Source organism: Oncorhynchus mykiss, chromosome 7, assembly GCF_057628025.1.
Source record: "Oncorhynchus mykiss isolate SJ-2025 chromosome 7, ASM5762802v1, whole genome shotgun sequence".
Taxonomy (NCBI): domain Eukaryota; kingdom Metazoa; phylum Chordata; class Actinopteri; order Salmoniformes; family Salmonidae; genus Oncorhynchus; species Oncorhynchus mykiss.
This window is the reverse complement of record NC_143028.1, coordinates 16170813-16190275: the sequence shown is the minus strand read 5'-3', so window position 1 is coordinate 16190275 and position 19463 is coordinate 16170813. Positions and strand designations below refer to the sequence as shown.

At 43.5% G+C, this 19463-nt stretch overlaps 2 protein-coding genes across 3 annotated transcripts; one reads left to right on the top strand and one right to left on the bottom strand.

Annotated features, from left to right (window-relative positions):
• The first annotated feature begins 7831 nt into the window (after nucleotides 1-7831).
• On the top strand, nucleotides 7832-12272 carry LOC110527486 (frizzled-7-A). Of its 2 annotated transcripts, XM_021608782.3 has the most exons (2): nucleotides 8625-9322; nucleotides 9646-12272. In XM_021608782.3, exon 2 carries the CDS (start codon nucleotides 9657-9659, stop codon nucleotides 11334-11336), a length of 1680 nt encoding a protein of 559 aa, XP_021464457.1. In that variant the 5' UTR covers nucleotides 8625-9322; nucleotides 9646-9656; the 3' UTR covers nucleotides 11337-12272. The 2 variants fall into 2 exon arrangements, with proteins under 2 accessions (XP_090096511.1, XP_021464457.1); XM_090240385.1 differs by having other exon boundaries at nucleotides 7832-12272.
• Nucleotides 12273-14229: 1957 nt separating this feature from the next.
• On the bottom strand, nucleotides 14230-17184 carry sumo1 (SMT3 suppressor of mif two 3 homolog 1 (yeast)). The gene is given in 5 exon segments (NM_001160594.1): nucleotides 14230-15354; nucleotides 15625-15696; nucleotides 15815-15892; nucleotides 16593-16667; nucleotides 17060-17184. Coding segments are annotated over 5 exon segments (306 nt in total). The 5' UTR covers nucleotides 17072-17184; the 3' UTR covers nucleotides 14230-15285.
• Between the last annotated feature and the right edge of the window lie 2279 nt (nucleotides 17185-19463).

Below are 19463 nucleotides of genomic sequence, written 5' to 3'. Positions count from 1 at the left end.
GTGTGTGTGTAAATGGGGTTCATGCATGGAGCAGCCATGCTTCATATCTGTAAGTAATACATCATTCTGTCATCACCACTTTTTCCCGGGCCCCTGGTTGTTCCCGTGTGGGTCCCAAATGCCACCCAATTCCTTATTTAGTCTATTACATTTGTAGCAGGACCCATAGTGCTCTGGTCAAAAGTAGTGCACAATATAGGGAATATGGTGCTATTTGGGATGCAACCCTATGTTTTGGGAAGGAGATGTACACCCTTGCCCCTGTACTGCAGGGGCTCTGTACACTGTAGAGGGATTTGAGCCAGCTGCACTGAACCCACCACTCTCTTTTACATTCTCAACTCAATCAATTCATCACCACCAATACTCTACTAACCAGTACGATGAAGCATGTAAGTGTTTATGGTAATGTCACTGTATATGTTTGAATGTATGTGTGTATGCTTGTATTGTATGCGGATATGTGTAAGCTAGAGAAAGAGAGAGAGAGAAATTGAGAGAGAAACAGAAGGAGAGAGAGGGAGAGAAAGCTAGAGATGAGAGAGAGAGAGGTCGACAGATCCACACCAGCCTGCTGCCTCCATGCACTTGATGCTGCAGAGCCTTCCACAATGTTTTGCCTAAAAAGGTCCTTTGCAGTGTGGTGTGTTTGGGTTAGTGGCATGGTATGTTTACGTTCCCCGCACATCTCCAGTGGTGAAACAACGGCAGGGTTGTGAGATATCCAGGGTCAGACGTGTCCTGCCGACAGCTGGCCTCTTGAGTTAAGAAAACAACCGGAGAGAAAGAGAAAGAGAGAGAGGATAAAGAGAACTAGAGAGAGAGAAAGAGAGAGAGAGAGGATAAAGATAACTAGAGAGAGAGAGAGAGAGAGAGAGAGAGAGAGAGGATTAAGAGAACTAGAGAGAGAGAAAGAGAGAGGATAAAGAGAACTAGCGAGAGAGAGAGAGGATAAAGAGAACTAGAGAGAGAGAGAGAGAGAGAGGATAAAGAGAACTAGAGAGAGAGAGAGAGGATAAAGAGAACTAGAGAGAGAGAGAGAGAGAGGATAAAGAGAACTAGAGAGAGAGAGAGAGAGAGGATAAAGAGAACTAGAGCGAGAGAGAGAGAGAGGATAAAGAGAACTAGAGAGAGAGAGAGAGAGAGAGAGAGAGAGGGTGAGAGGGAGATAGAGAGGGAGAGGGAAAACCCCAATACAGCAACACAATTAAACAGAAACAAATTATGAGAAAGCTCAAATATAATTATTTGACACACTGAAAATAATTTACAAAACAACAGAGCAAATTTGAACCCTATCTGTCCCCAAACAGAGAATAGACAGTGGCTGAATACCTGACCACTATGACTGACCCAAAGTCCTTGACTATGTACAGAGCATAGCTTTGCTATTAAGGGAGGCTGCCAATGGCAGACCTGGCTAACGAGAGAAGACAGGCTATGTGCACACTGCCCACAAAATTATGGGGAAACTGAGCTGCACTTCCTAACCTCCTGACAAATGTATGACCACATTAAAGACACATATTTCCCACAGACCCACAAATAATTTGAAAACAAATCAAACATGGATAAACTCCCATATCTGTTAGGCGAAATACCGCAGTGTGCCATCACAGCAGCAAGATTTGTGGCCCGTTGCCATGACAACAGGACAACCTGTGGAGCACAAACAACATTGGAAATACAACCTATATTTTGTCTGTTTATTTATCTTCCCCTACTATTCATAACACAACAGTATGTCTTTATCTTTTTGAAACCTCCGCAATCCAATAAAACCCTGACGAATTTAATTGAGAGAGAGAGAGAGATAGAGAGAGAGAGAGAGAGAGAGAGAGGAGTGTTATAAGTGAATCACAATATAAAGACTGATGGCATGACACCACATGAAAAAATGTCCCATCCCATGTGGGATTTTTCGGCTGCATACAAAGCAATATTTGTGGACGTGTCATGAGTTAGATAAATAAAGCAGGAGGAAGAGGCAACATTGGTTCAAAACATTCCAGATGTCCATTCGAGAGCCCTGACCAGGTTATCAGTGGAGTGAGGGAAAAGTGTGACCCCTTGAACCTTCCATGAACTTACATAACCCAGATTCCCCCTGGCTACAGGTTTGGATCTGAGAAGAGCCCTGCCACCGGTGAAAGAAGAGAGGGAAGAGCGGGAAGAGAGGGAGGATAGGGTGTTGTCTAAATTCACTAATTAAAGCCAGAGTTGAGTCCCTAACCCCCATCCTCCCACAAGAAGAAGCAATGATACACCCCCCCCCCCCCCCCCCCCCCCCCCGCACAGCGGACCCTCGGTAGCATTTGCACCGGGGAATTCTAATAAAGGAATATAATATTTAGACCAGAGAATCAATGATTGTGGTACGCCACAGGTGGAAAGTGAATTATCAGTGAAAGAACAATGGAATTTGTGAGCAAATCGAGGTCAAATGTTCTCCTGTACGCCTCAGTGTGATAACAATCTAACCTACTGTACCATGAAGACCATCAAATTGAATAGGAAGGGACTGTTTCACAGATCTATTTCAGGGGGTCAGAGTCAGACACATAGCTGTCTTATGTATGAGACATTAGGGAGTCATCCTCCTCCTGAACAACTCCAAGCTCCAAGCTGCTCCTTCAGTTGAACCCTTGGTGACCCAACTCCATGCAGTACTCTGTATGCGGTTCAGATACATCTATCAGGACCACTGGACACTAGTCAGTGTCTTATACCGTACATACCTGCCCCACTGAAGCTTTGATCTCAGGAGATATGCTATGCTAAACCTATTTGCCAATTTTGACTTCAGCGCCACTCAAGGGCAGAGAGAAAACTGAGAGGCAAGAAAATTTAACTGGTAGAGAAAAAGAGAGACAAAAAGAAAGAGAGAGATGGGGGGGGGGGGGGGGGGGGGGGGGCCAGGACAACAACACAATTAGACCCAAATTATGAGAAATCAAAAAGATAACACTGAAAAGAATCAACCAAAAAAACTGAGCAAAATGGAATGACTTCAAATGGCCATTCCCTGTTTGACCCTCTAGGCTCTGTATGATTGATGTTGGGAGCTCAGCGTGGAGTATACTCACCTCTCTCCGTCTCCAAATGTACATGGAGAACGCGAGCGTGCTGCTCCTATACTCTAACTGTGATCAATTTTTTAAAACACACTCCAGAGGTGGCCGGGAAAGGTTTTTAATTCATGGAATACTGTAAATTAATCAATAACCGAACAGCATCAGTCATTGATGATGAGGTCTAAGACATGATTAATTGATTGATGGGTTAGATTTGCGCAGATATCTTGCTGTGATGGAACCCTGCATGGTTTGAAGTGCAGATAGTGTTGCGTACTTCCTTAACGAAGTCTCATCTCTATGAAACTTCCATGAGTGTCATCAGTTCTTCAGGTCAGCTAAACTTAATCTCTCCATTTCATCAGATTTCTTTTTCAGTTTACTTTTTTCATAACTAGACTACTGGTCAAAAGTTTTAGAACACCTACTCATTCAAGGGTTTTCATTTATATTTTATCTTTTCTACATTGTAGAATAATAGTGAAGACGTCACTAAGCATTTATTTGGGCTGCAATTTCTGAGGCTGGTAACTAATTAACTTATCCCCTGCAGCAGAGGTAACTCTGGGTCTTCAATTGCTGTGGTGGTCCTCATGAGATCCAGTTTCATCATAGTGCTTGATGGTTTTTGCGACTGCATTTGAAGAAACGTTCAAAGTTCTTGAAATGTTCCGTATTGACTGAACTCCATGTCTTAAGGTAATGGACTGTTATTTCTCTTTGCTTATTTGAACTGTTCTTGCCATAATACGGACTTGTTCTTTTACCAAATAGGGCTGTATACCACCCCTACCTTGCCACAACACAACTGATTGGCTCAAACGCATTAAGACGGAAAGAAATTCCACAAATTCGATTTTAAGAAGGCACACCTGTTATTTGAAATGCATTCCAGGTGACTACCTCATGAAGCTGGTTGAGAGAATGCCAAGAGTGTGCAAAGCTGTCGTCAAGGCAAAGTGTGGCTATTTGAAGAATCTCACATATAAAATATATTTTGATTTGTTTAACACTTTTTTTGGTTACTACATGATTCCATATGTGTTATTTCATAGTTTTCATGTCTTCACTATTATTCTACAATGTAGAAAATAGTCAAAAAAATAAAGAAAACCCCTTGAATGAGTAGGTGTTCTAAAACGTTTGACCAGTAGTGTACGTATTGTTGTGGTTGAATGAGCTGGTTGGAATTAAAATATACTGCTTGAACAGTGCACAAGATAAACTATTGGCAAGCTCTGACATACTGTACATTGTTCAATAGATGGAGAATAAGAGCACCTCTTCCTAGCTGCCCACTGTACTGAGGCTAGGAAACACTGTCACCACCGATAAATCTACGATATTCAAGAATTTAAATAAGCATTTTTCTACGGCTGGCCATGCTTTCAACCTGGCTACCCCTACCCCGGTCAACAGCTCTGCACCCCCCACAGCAACTTGCCCAAGCCTCCCCCGTTTCTCCTTCACCCAAATCCAGATAGCTGATGTTCTGAAAGAGCTGAAAAATCTGGACCCCTACAAATCAGCTGGGCAAGACAATCTGGACCCTCTCTTTCAAAAAATATCCACCGCAATTGTTGCAACCCCTATTTCTAGCCTGTTCAACCTCTCTTTCGTATCGTCTGAGATCCCTAAAGATTGGAAAGCTGCTGCGGTCATCCTCCTCTTCAAAGGGGGAGACACTCTAGACCCAAACTGTTACAGACTTATATATATCCTACCCTGCCTTTCTAAAGTCAAGTTAACAAACAGATCACCGACCATTTTGAATCCCACCGTACCTTCTCTGCTATGCAATCTGGTTTCCGAACGGGTCATGGGTGCACCTCAGCCACGCTCAAGGTCCTAATCGATATCATAACCGCCATCGATAAAAGACAATACTGTGCCACTGTCTTCGTCGACCTGGCCAAGGCTTTCGACTCTGTCAATCACTGCATTCTAATCGGCAGACTCAACAGCCTTGGTTTCTGAAATGACTGCCTCACCTGGTTTACCAACTACTTCTCAGATAGAGTTCAGTGTGTCAAATCGGAGGGCCTGATGTCCGGACCTCTGGCAGTCTCTATAGGGGTGCCACAGGGTTCAATTCAAGGGCCGACTCTTTTCTTTGTATACATCAATGATGTCGCTCTTGCTGCTGGTGATTCTCTTGTCCACCTCTACGCAGACGACACCATTCTGTATACTTCTGTCCCTTCTTTGGACACTGTGTTAACAACCCTCCAGACGAGCTTCAATGCCATTCAACACTCCTTCCGTGGCCTCCAACTGATCTTAAATGCAAGTCAAACTAAATGCATGCTCTTCAACTGATCGCTGCCGACACCCGCCCACCCGACTAGCATCACTACTCTGGACGGTTCTGACTTAGAATATGTGGACAACTACAAATACCTAGATGTCTGGTTAGACTGTAACCTCTCCTTCCAGACTCACATTAAGCATCTCTAATCCAAAATTAAATATAGAATCTGCTTCCTATTTCGCAACAAAGCATCCTTCACTCATGCTGCCAAACATACCCTCGTAAAACTGACTATCCTACCGATCCTCGACTTCGGCGATGTCATTTACAAAATAGCCTTCAACACTCTACTCAGCAAATTGGATGTAGTCTATCACAGTGCCATCCGTTTTGTCACCAAAGCCCCATATACTACCCACCACTGCGACCTGTATGCTCTCGTTGGCTGGCCCTTGCTTCATATTCATCGCCAAACCCACTGGCTCCAGGTCATCTATAAGTCTTTGCTAGATAAAGCTCCGCCTTATCTCAGCTCACTGGTCACCATAGCAGCACCCACCCGTAGCACGCGCTCCAGCAGGTATATTTCACTGGTCATTCCCAAAGCCAACTCCTCCTTTGGCCGCCTTTCCTTCCAGGTCGCAGTTGAAAATGAGAACTTGTTCTCAACTGGCCTACCTGGTTAAATAAAGGTGAAATATATATACTTTTTAAAATGTATCTTTATGTAACTAGGCAAGTCAGTTAAGAACAAATTCTTATTTTCAATGATGGCCTAGGAACAGTGGATTAACTGACTTGTTCAGGGGCAGAACGACAGATTTTTACCTTGTCAGCTCGGGGATTTGATCTTGCAACCTTTCAGTTACTAGTCCAACGCTCTAACCTTTAGGCTACCTGCCGCCCTAGCGTAGAGACAAAGGCACTCTCACCAACATTTCCCATCAATGTTTCAAGATTTAGCAGCGAGATATTCATTCTCACTCCCTGGTAATAATCAACAGACACAGGATGGCAAAAAGGAGAAGCCACCTACTTAGGTTCTGTAGCAGCCACAGCGTAGTGTTAAGTATAACACACGGTTGCCAGTAAAGCAGAGCAAAAACAGAGCTTCCTAAAGACACCCATCACACAGAACTGGAGTCTGCATCACAAATGGGGCCTGGTAAAAAGTAGTGCACTATATAGGGAATAGTGGTGTAGCAGTTAGATATCATTATAAGAACACACAGCATTAGATTATCTGGTGAATAAAACCCAATTAGATTGACCGTCCACAGCGTGAATCAGCATGCGTGTGTCCCTAGATACGGTGTTTTATGCAGATCCCAATGACTGTATCTGTATAGTCATTCACAACAGATTACAAAGACTGTATCTGTATAGTCATTCATAACAGATGGAGATTGGGGTTAAGGTCTATAATGTGTTCATATAGGAGAGGGAACAGTGGTAGTCTTTAGGCTAGTAGGGCCCATTGAGAAACTGCAGTGACAGTTGAGGTATAAACACACACATGTCCGCCCGCACGCACGCCCGCCCGCACGCTCTCTCTCATACACACACACACACACACACACACACACACACACACACACACACACACACACACACACACACACACACACACACACACACACACACACACACACACACACACACACACACACACACAGAGCTCTCTCTTTTTCAACGCAGCTTGCTTTCAGCCCTGAGTCAAAAACATTCCCATATGGTTTGCTGCATAGATTCAGAGGGATGGTATAAATACATAGCTGTACTTGCGGACCCCGGGGGTTATGTTCTGCTGGTCTCTCTGAGGGGAACGGAGGGAGGAGGGGAAGGGTAGTACGGTATGGCTTTCTCTGCTCTGGGAGCCTTGATTGAAAAACAGAATGTAGGAGAAAGAGAGAGAGAGAGAGAGAGAGAGAGAGAGAGAGAGAGAGAGAGCAACAGCGAATCCATATGCTGGATGGAAAACATCAAGGCATTTCCTCCCTATAAGCTCTCCCAACTCAGTGGACCACCATCTCTACAGAAAACAAACAGTCATTATATTACACACACATTACAAAACAGCAAGAGTCATGAAAACCATGTCGGAAAAATCAATACCCACACAAAAAAAATATTATCTAGAACTTAAACTGGTTCTTTGGATGTCCCCATAGGAGAAAACTTTTTAGTTCCAGGTAGAACCCTTTTGGTTCCAGGTGGAAACCTTTAGGGCTCCATGTAGAACCCTTTCCACAGAGGGTTCTACATGGAACCCAAAATAGTTATACCTGGAACCAAAAAGGGTTCTCCTATGGGGACAGCTGAAGAACCCCTTTGAAGCCCTTTTTTTCTAAGAGTATAGGACTACTACTATGTAACTACATAAATGATGCATCATATGGTTACATCATAAAGGCTATGTGCTGCTATCTCATGATAATCACTGTTGTGGGTGTGAAGATATCCAATCAATAGGAAAATATGAAAAATGTTTAGGAATAAGGAGAGGCTAATGTTTTTATTAACATTAATACATTACCACACAATAGGGTACAATTGTCACGCCTGCTACCGCTCCCCCTCCCTGGCGCTCAAAGGCCCCAGGCTCCCCAGCATTACGCACTCCTGCCACCATCATTACGCACACCTGCCTTCCCCCCGTCACGCGCATCAGCGTTCATTGGACTCACCTGGACTCAATCACCTCTGTCATTACCTCCCCTTTTTCTGTCTGGTTCCCCGCTCTGTTCCCGGCTTCTGCATTGATTGTCATTTCTCGTTGTTTACCCGCGTGCTGACGCTGTTCCTGTTTTGTTACCTGTCTGTTCCTGAATAAATGTTGAATCCCCGTGCCGGCTCCTCATCTCCAGCGTCGGTCATTACAACAATAGCAGCCCATTAGCTTGACTCTATCAGTGGCATGCAAGGCCATCTCTAACACCATCCGAAAAAAACTACCTGACATCCACCAAGAATTACATTATAAGGACATGTTTGTTTTGAAAAACTCAACAAACAAACAACTTAAAATTATATTTGATGAATGAGCCATGGGCAAAATTCTAAAACATACTTAATCGAGATACAAGTCATAAGTAAAATGTTCTTGGCTGTCTAACAGTTTTCACAGTCCACATACCAAGATGATTTACCATAAACTTTGGGCTCCACTCTGAAATAAACAATACCATAAATATTACAATTATTGCTCTACTTTGTCAGAGGCCTGGCTTACGAGTTTAACCCTGGACACTATCCTGACAAACAGAATGAGATATAGGGCATGCCAAATAACATAAATTACTTCATGTAGGTCTAAGAAGCTGTAAAGAGTAGGATAGGTGGTCTAATGTTATTTTTCAACTTCTAATGTTTTGAATGTCTCCTAAATTATCTATAGCCCGCTCCCAACATAGAATATAAAAAAATGTATATTCTAAACCATTTTTATATTTTAATTGACTAACAAAAAAGGTATACAAAAAAAAGATAATCCACCGTATCGCTGAAGATAGCATAAAACTCCACCCTTTTCACTTCACTCCAATCAATGGCGAGATGGGAGAGAAAACAAATCATTCAATTGGCGGAGAAAGTGTGGTTTCAAGGCGCCCCTGAAAATACGCATGTGTGGGCACCAAGAAACCGATCAAACTCTGTAGTGTGTGGGGGAATCAATCTTGCAAGTTTCTCTAGAAAGCAGATCACGATTTTAGCGTTGTGGGAAGAAATAGTTTGACGAGTAGTATACTTTTGGAAGAGATTTGCCTTTTACTACAGACTTTGAGCCGGGTTAATCGTAGTGCATAGCCTACCAATGCTCTTCGAGCTGAACATTGGCTGAGTTGGAAACGCGAGATGGAAAACCATGAGGTTTTGCAGACTTCAATTTTGCTTCAACCTATAATGTGATGTAAGGAAGATTTGTGGGTATCTGGAAGAAATTAGTCAACGCATTCCATTTTCAAGTCATACGTTTGTTTCCAATACGAAGAACCAGGTCAGTAAAGAAACGAACTGCAAAAAAAAAATACTCTATTGGAATTTCACAGGTTTTCAGTGGTTTGATTGGAATAAATAAATCCCTCACCAGCAATCCTCCATTTTCTTGGAGAGTTCTGTGAACACTGGAATAAGGAATGTGGGGAGAGCGACCGAGGGCATTTTTCAAGCATTTAACTTTGTTTTAACTTTAGGCTCCTCTCCCTTTTTATATAGACGGGAGAAGAGAGGACATTTCAACCTTTTGTGGACTGAAATTGATTTGTGCTTTTTGCAGCTCCGGGGTAATATTCTAAGCCACTTTTTTTATTCTGAACACAGGGGCTGCTATCATGGCGGTAAGGAGAACCTGTGAGTGGATTTGGATAACGGGGTGCGCGCTGGTGACTGTTTGTCTAATGCTGGAGCCGTGTACCGGTCAGTATCATGGCGAGAAAGGAATTTCTATACCAGAACACGGTTTTTGTCAGCCAATTTCCATCCCCCTCTGCACGGACATTGCCTATAATCAAACTATCATGCCGAATCTTTTGGGACACACAAACCAGGAGGATGCGGGGCTGGAAGTCCATCAGTTTTACCCGCTCGTGAAGGTACAGTGTTCCATGGACCTGAAGTTTTTCTTGTGTTCCATGTACGCACCGGTGTGCACCGTTCTAGAACAGGCCATCCCCCCATGCCGATCACTGTGCGAGCGCGCACGCCAGGGCTGCGAGGCGCTCATGAACAAGTTCGGGTTTCAATGGCCAGAGAGACTCCGTTGTGAGAACTTCCCCGTCCACGGCGCTGGGGAGATCTGTGTGGGTCAAAACACTTCAGACACGGACATCCCTACCTCGGACCCCACTCCCAACCTGCCTGAGCTCATGACCCTACCCCCAAACATCGGTCGCCCTGCTGCCCAGCCCTTCTCCTGTCCCCTACAACTTCAGGTCCCAACCTACCTCAACTACAAATTCCTGGGGGTGAAAGACTGTGGTGCCCCATGCGAGTCCACCAAGCCCAACGGACTAATGTATTTCCGCGAGGAGGAACTGAAATTCGGCAAACTCTGGGTGGGTATCTGGTCTATCTTGTGTTGCGTGAGTACACTGTTCACTGTGCTCACATACTTGGTAGACATGAGGAGGTTTCGCTACCCGGAGAGGCCCATCATCTTCCTCTCAGGCTGCTACTTCATGGTGGCGGTGGCCTACACAGCAGGCTTCTTCTTGGAGGATAAAGTGGTCTGCATAGACAAGTTTAAAGAGGACGGTTACAAGACGGTGGCCCAGGGCACCAAGAAAGAGGGCTGCACCATCCTCTTCATGATCCTCTACTTTTTTGGCATGGCTAGCTCCATATGGTGGGTCATCCTGTCCCTCACCTGGTTCCTGTCTGCTGGTATGAAGTGGGGTCACGAGGCCATCGAGGCCAACTCTCAATACTTCCACCTAGCGGCTTGGGCGGTGCCTGCTGTCAAAACCATCACTATCCTGGCCATGGGGCAGGTGGATGGGGACCTTCTCACAGGGGTGTGCTACGTCGGCATCTACAGCGTGGATTCATTACGAGGGTTCGTCCTGGCCCCCCTGTTCGTCTACCTCTTCATCGGAACCTCGTTCCTCCTGGCCGGTTTCGTGTCTCTGTTCCGCATCAGAACCATCATGAAGCACGACGGCACCAAGACGGAGAAACTAGAGAAGCTGATGGTGAGAATCGGCGTGTTCAGCGTCCTGTACACCGTCCCCGCCACCATCGTCATCGCCTGTTACTTCTACGAGCAGGCCTTCCGCGACCAATGGGAGAAGACCTGGCACATGCAGACGTGTAAGCGCTTCGCGGTGCCGTGCCCGGCCAACAACTTTGCCCCGATGACCCCGGACTTCACGGTGTTCATGATCAAGTACCTGATGACTATGATCGTGGGCATCACGTCCGGGTTCTGGATCTGGTCAGGGAAAACATTACAGAGTTGGTGCAGGTTTTACAAACGGCTCAGTAACCGCAACCAAGGAGAGACGACCGTATGAACTTTGTGGAAGTTTAATGTGGAGGAGTTGTGTGTTTAAAAAAATATCTATTTTTGATGAAACCGACTGAGCATATCCCTTCCCATCTCCTATTGGACGTAGGACATTTGAACTCTGAAAAAAGTACTTGTACTTTGAGAATGTCCCTCCTGACGACCTTATGAGCCATTGACTGAACATTTGTTCATTATTTGAAGGGTTTTAACTCTTCAGTAACCCCCCCATGACATTTTAAAACATTCTATAATCTCATTTAAACGTGACTTTTAAACCACAATGTGCCACCCAGTGATGTAACGGCAGCAACAAAGAAAGTCTGTTTTGCCATGACTTTTCAATGTGTTTTCAACTATGTTGTATCATGTCGTGAGTTTCTCATCCAAGAAGAAACGAGGGATACAGGGCTAATGTCTGACAAGACCAATGTATGTTAAGTTTTGCAAGGAATTCCAAAGGTTTTTGGAATATGTGCATTTCATTCCTTGCTTCTGTACTTTTTAAATTGATGTTCCTGTTTTTGTTACGTGTGGCTGATGTTACTTTTACGCTAACTTGCAGACATCTGAGAACATTCATCTTGGCACAGAGAGAAATGTCTAACACACCTTTAAAAAAAAAAGTTGTATTATGCTTGTGTATAGTGCGTATGTCCCAAATGGCACCCTATTCCCTATATAGTGCACTGCTTTTGACCAGAGCCCTAGGGGACCTGGTCAAAAGTAGTGAACTACATAGGGAATAGGGTGCCATTTGGGATGTAGTCTAGCTGTAAGATGTTGCTATTAAATTGCCACATTCTGTAAATATTCACCCTTTTTCAAAAGAACATATGTATTTATAAGACTTATAATCTTGCTGTTTCTACTTGATGTTTCTTAATGCAATATGGTTTGTAATCTTGTACAGTTTCACAGAATAAAACGATGACGTTTTTAACCTGCGGTCACTTGAACGTCATTGGTGTTCCTTTCGTATGTTTTTAAGCATGCGTTTTTGAAAGTCTAAAAGAAATCCGTGAACGAGGCAATGTAAAACCAGCGTGATTGTGATGCCTTCCTAAAATGTATCCAATGGGTAGGATGAAGGGGTACACTGTAAACGAAGGCCTAGATATAGAGATTCTGTTTTTTAACGTGGTTTGGAATATCAACAATTCCACACCTAACGTCCTCAATTACTTTTAACATCTGCTTGTGCAATACTCCCTATAAAGGCTGTAGTGTGGACACATTACCCTGTTATACAGCATGTTGCTATTTGGTTTCTCTGGTCGTCTCCTGTTCTATCCTCCAGGTCTAACTTCTACTCACTCTGCTTGGCTGTGGAATAGTATCTCTCCAATGGTGTCAGGTCAATGTATCAGAGCCATTGATTCAAGATGGTATTTCTGTAGGAAAAATAACTAGCATGATGAGTTCAAGGGGGGGGGATTTGCCCCGAAAGCTTACGAACAGGAAATCGACACACTGCCTTGAGCGGATCTCCTCCTTTCCTGCTGAAATGTGAGATCTCCTTTTTTGGCTTCTCTTGTCTTGAGTTCACCTCTCCTTCCCTTTTGTTTTGGTTGTGTGTCCTAGGTAGGGCGGAGTGTAACAGAATGTTGTTTTAGACATTGTGCGTTATCTGTTCTATATTTATTACGTGTTGTGTTCTACTGGAGTGTCAGTAGGCCTAAAATAATGACCCTGTTGCATTTGTGCAACGGAAACGAGAGTACCTAATCCAACAAGCAGACATGATTTTGTTGAACAATATAAATATTTGGGGGAAAATCTTATTTGCTTTAAAACTGTTGCAAAGACCAGCATGATATTGCCGTCCAATCAAGGACAGATGCCTGCAGTCAACGTAATCTGATTGAAAGAGTATGGAATTTTTGCACGTTAACCTGGCAAACCATCAAGCTAATTATAGGTCATTATCTCTTGCTGTGTTTCACATTTCTATAAGGTGATGTAACTGGTCAGGGTTGCGTGGGTCAGGATCCACAAATTTGAGCAACTTTCAGTGTTCTGCAAGCACAATAGCAAAAGGCTGCATGTGTAACTGAGTTGATCTATAGCGTTGAGACATGTTCACTCTTCATATCGTGAGTTTACACACACCATCCCCTCCCCGTCTCCTGGCTGCCCCACATCTGGTAGTGTTTTGCCACTGTGAGGTATCCCAGGCTTAGAAACCAGATCTCCTCCAGGCAGTCTTAACCCAGGGCCTGATATATACACACACACACACAGTTTACTGACCTGACCCTAAGTCGCTCTCTCTTTCTGCACTCTCTGCTGTTTCTCTTACCCTGTCACTGGTCAATGACTCTACTCCCCCTCCCTCAACCTCTACTCTTCCCCCACCCTTCCTTTCCCCCCTTCAAACTCCACACCATCCTCCCTTCCCTGGGCCTCCATGAAATCGGACGCTTTACAAATAAACATTCGCTCCGTCTGCAGAGCGGTGATTTACTCATGAGGTACCTCCCTCTCTACAGTTCCACACTTGCCTTTTCCAGGTAAGATAATTGTGAGTAAACATATTAAAAATCACATTGAGAAGCATCACTGATACATAATGGAGTAAAAGTGACATTTCCAACCAACATTCATTTTTCATCACAACCAGTTATTTTACATTTTGCATTTACATTGTCCAAGGCCTTGAATGGAGGATAGGCAGCACGGTAAATACCTTCTGCATGTGACTATGTACATGGCCAAAGTTGTTTTCATAATGTATCATGGAATGTGAGATGTCAAATAAATACCCAGTCACTGTCATAAACATGACGAGAGCTCCCTCTGGTGGACAGGAATCCAACCTGCAGTCCTAATTCAGGACATTCTTGTTTTGTCTGCAATGGTATATGTCAAAGTTGGAAATTATCAGTCCTGTTTTTGTTAAACATTTTATTCAAAAAAAGAAAAATCTGCTTCAAACCATCCGGATCAAAGCCTCCATAAGGAGTAATTTGTTGCATTGACATTTCTATGTGTGGCTACTGTTGTGGTTCAATACAGCAAGATTATCTTGATAAAAAAAAAGGAGACAAACATTTAAATCCAAGAAGAAGCCAGAGATTAAACAGAAACTTTAACCCCTTGAAATTATCTGAACTTAAACATAATTCAAATAGAAATAAAAAATAACACCTAGGAAAGGCATCATCAACTAGATTCAGCCACGGGCTGATTCTTTTCTTGAACGGGTGGTCAGGGGGCCAGAACATAATTACGAATAATTTAGAGACTGCAAATTGACCCCAAGAAGCCCAAACAGATATATATTTGACTGAAACATAATTTCAAGCCTTGCTTACATGAAACAAATATCCAAAATTAAAATCACTTGTAGCAGGTTCGCTGGTGTTTTTACAGTCTTATGTCCAACAATTAAAAATATTGTTTTTGGCCCGCGGGCAAATAAAATCACCCGCGGGCCAAATTCAGCCTGCCAGTTGGGGAACCCTGACCACGGACAGAATTATTACACACAAATACTGGATGCAAAAATATACATCCTGATCATAAAAACATTTCATATTTTAAATATCATTAGACCATATCCATCAGTGGTAGGAAACGTGGGATAGTTAAAGATTCAAAACAATGCTTTAGCATTCAGAGGTGGCATATTCAAACTTTAGGTGCGAAAGAGGCGTGTGTAGCAGAGTCTAGAGAAAACCAGTCATTGTATGCGTGTTCTCTCTCTCTCAATAGGGGGACATTCAGCTATGACACTGTCTGCACTACAATGTTACCTGCATTGTAAAGGAAGGGAGAAGAAATGACTGTGTGAGGTGTTTAAAAGGAGGAAACAGATCGTCTATCCATTCTAACACAGTCGTTCTTTGTGCCCTCGCACATGGAAGCCCCAATAGAGTGTGTGATCCAGATGGTGCAAAGCACAAAAGCAAAATACATACAAAATTCTAAATGAGAAAAAAAATACAGCAAGTCTAATCATTCCAAAGTCCACCGGTCTGTTCCTGATACACTTCAATGACATCCTCATCTTCCATTCCAAGCTGGGGAGGGAGAGAAAGTCAGACAAAGACGCAGGGGAAAGTTTATCTGCAAGCATGTTCAAGGTTCACAGGAAAACAAATTGAAATGTCACCTAAAAACAATAATAAGAACATTTTGACTTTAGGAGACAGTGGTGGTTGTATAACCTGAGTGCCAGTCTGTTCATGTTTGGAATTGCCATTCCATAAGGGTTTGGCCAGAGAAACAGCCTGGCACGCAGGCTAGTGGTTGTATGGATGATACAAGAGAAGAGGGATGGGTTGGGGTACCTCTTTGGGGGTTTGGTTGTCTGAGATTCTCTGTCCTTCAAAAAGAAACCTTAGGGTGTTCATTGGTACACCCTGCAGGAAGGAATCACACATGGTTGCATCAGATACTGGGAACATGATGACATTAATTCTGAAGTTCTGACCCACATTGTCAAAATGAGATGGGACAATCGTTGGGCTTCATAACTACCTGTCTTTGACTGTAAGATTCCTTTAGCTTCTTTAGATGTGTTGTCATCTTCACTTTGAAGTGAATTTCGCTGTTGTCCTGAAAGTAAAGATAGAATTAGGCTTTTTTGTTGTTGTTGCCTTTTCTCAATTGGTTTTACTCAACTGCTGCACCCTCTCTCTCCTCCGTCCTCTTTTTGTAAAAGGTCAAAGGTAACCGAGGAGATGGAAAGTGGACGGAAATGCACTAGTATGAAATGAGACTCCTCCAATGGTGTGTCATCAGGCAAATGACATGTACAGGGTGGAATCCCAAAATAAATGTATAAAGTGAATAAAACTAATTTAGCTAGTTGTGAAATACATTTAATAGATTAAAGGAGGAGCAGCGTATGGTTTAAATGTTTGCATGCCTTTCTCCTTCGAGAAAACATTAGCTGATTCAATTGTGGCAAATTTCTAAACTTGTCCTAAAGACTCAGGTAGGATACACTTGTGCCACAGAAAGAACAATGAGCTAGTTACAAAAATATTTGCTTGTGCTTACTTACCAAAAGGAGGTTATCAAGGAAGGGAGGACCCTCTTCTATTTGCCTACTAACGAATTGACACTCTCCTCGACCACTTATCGGTTTCCGAGAGAAGGCGGAGGAGAGCGGGAGGACAGACTTTACCCAAATGAGAAAAGGCCAATGGCTCCCCCAGTGTCCTTTCATATTAGCACGTATAGGAAAGGAAATGAGGCAAGGAAGCGAACTCTCCTGTCTGAGATGCATCCACACTTCTCCATATTATCTTACCTGACCAATCACCTTCAGTTTAATGTACTCTCCATCCTTCTTCTCACTTCCATCTCCACTTGAGGGTTTTGTCTCCTGGAATAAAAGTGTCCCATTGACATGTGCATACAACATTACATCAGCATAGTCAGCCAGCCTACTGCATTGTCAACATATCACGAATCCCTCCATGGTTGCCAAACAGAATAAGTTGAATCGGTACGTAGTAGACCAAAATGGAGTCAGGTGACATAATGTTAGCTACAATCTTGTGAAAGTAAAACCTAATGTTATACCGTTCGTGCACAGTCAGTGGCACTATTTTCGATCTAGCTAACGTTACCTACAGTAGATAGCCTGTGTTAGCAAACACTACTCTTCTCGGCCCACACAGCGGCTAACGTAGCTTGCTAGCTAGCATTGCTCAACCATTATTCTCTCTTCAACCAATTCAGACAAGTAAGATGTTAATTAAACCGTACCCCTACCGTGTCTGACATGGTATTTTTCTTGTGATGTTTATTTTATTTCACAAAACGTTTAGTTCAAATTTTATACACTGCCTCGGGATTCTTGCTGTTTTGAGAAGCAGGTACCATTAATAAACTGACCCGGAAAGTGAATAGTTCTGGTTCTTCTTCGTCTGTGGTTTTTGTATGGCGGTTGGGAACCAACTCTAAGGTGAATTACCGCCCCCAACTGGACTGGATTACTGGAGCAGAGATAGGGAAGGGCTCAATCTTACCCATTATTCATCGTCTCGTTAAGGAAACTAAGTACATAATTAAACACTACATAAGATTTTCTCAACTGTTCATTTAAGCTTGGCTCTTCAACACCATTACTCCTTAAATCTAAATACTCCCCTTTCCCTCCCATGTTGCTGGCACTGAAGTAGAATGTGTCGCCATGTTTTCCTGACTGTGTTTACATCTCCCAGTTGTATGTTTTCCTACCAATTTCAATGTACTGTTGAGCCTTGTGTGTCCCAGTCTCAGCTTTGTGATTACACTTTCCTCCCCTCTTCTCAACCTGAGGACATCCCTGCCCCCACCATTTTCCTGGATCTTATACAGGTGTCTTCCCTTTCCCTCCCTGTTCCACATTGCTTGCCATTTGTTTTTAACCACTGTTCTTATTAACACGTAGCTTCTGCTTTACTGATTGACATGTCCATATCAACATTAGGATGTTTGAGAGCCTGCTTGGTGAGAACATCCACCTCCTCATTCCCCTCTACTCCCACATGAGCTGGTACCCAGAGGAACATCACAAATACCCTCACCTGTCTCACCCGACACAGGCACTGCAAAATCTCATACAATACATCTTGTCTGCTTTGTGACAGAAATTAAGCTCATCAGTGCTGCACGAGTCAGAGCAGTTGACTATCCTGTCTGGCCTCACCTCCTCCACCCACTCTGCAGCCAAGAGCATAACCAGCAACTCCACTGCGTATACGGATAAATGGCCTGTTGCTCTTTTTGTCACTGCCACCTGAAACTCAGAAACACTAAAAGCTGCACCTGTCCTCCCTGTTTTAGGGTCCTTAGATCCATCAGTGAATACAACATATTCAAGACAGCATACAAACAGTCCCACCTCTCTCACCATGCCCTTACCTAACCGCCAAAAACTTGCATTCAGATCTCATTTATGCTCCCAGGACTCTAGGACCACCTTTTTTTTCCAGGATGTGTGACTTTATGTCCTTGAAGATTTACCCAATATTTCATGGGTAGTTATTATCTTCTCAACTTTAACGACATCTCTCAAATCAAATCCAATTGCATTGGTCACATACACATATTTAGCAGGCGTTATTGCGTGTGTAGCGAAATGCTTGTGTTCCTAGCTCCAACAGTGCAGTAATATCTAACAAGTCACAACAATGCACACAAATCTAAAGTAAAAGAATGGAGTTAAGAAATATATCAATATTAGGACGAGCAATGTGGCTGCCACCGGGGGAGGTCCTGACTGCTCCACAACGTATTCTTAGAGCTTGAGCCTCGATTACGTCTAGCTTTTTTTAAATATGTCAGAGCTGCTGATCCATATGCTACACTACCATAGTCCAGTGATAACCTTGATAGTGCTGTATATATAATATTTTTAATGCCATTCTACCTGACCCCCCCACTCCATTCCTGACAGGCAAAGCATCACATTCATTATTTTATTTCCTTTGCTAACTACTGTGTTAATATGTTCCGCCCATGTCATTCGAGTGTCAAATCAGACCTTCAGGAACCTAAACACTTCCACCGTCTCCAGCTTCCTCCCGTAGAGCTTCAGCTATACTTCCGCCCGAACATTCCTTCTAGTAGGAAACCCAGTCTGTGTTTTCTCAACGGAGAACTTGAAGCCCCACCCGAGGGACCACTGCTCAACTTCTCTGATTGCTTCTTGAACTCTCTCAGTTGTATGAGGAATTTTTCTTCCTCTCTTCCACAGCGCCTGGTCATCCGCAACCAATCACCTCCCAATATCTGATCTCACCTGGAGAATAATTCACCAATCATAACGGAGAACAACAAAAGACTAATCACACTTCCCTGGGGGGGGGGTACCATTATCTACCTCATAGCTTTCTGACATACAGCTACCCACTCTCACTTGTACTGATCGTCCAAAAAGGAAGTCCTTTATCCAGTTAAAAACACTTCCTCCAACCCCCATGCTATCCAGTTTGATAAGCAGGCCCCCATTCCCCATCATATCATAGGTCTTCTCTGAATCAAAGAAAATGGCTACCACCACCGCCTTATTTGCCTGTGCCTTCCGTATGACTGACTAGACCCAATACAGGATGCATCGTTCCCCTGCCTTTCCTGAATCTGATAACATCGGCCTCTGCTCTCCAGGAAGTATGTCAGCCTTTCTGTTATC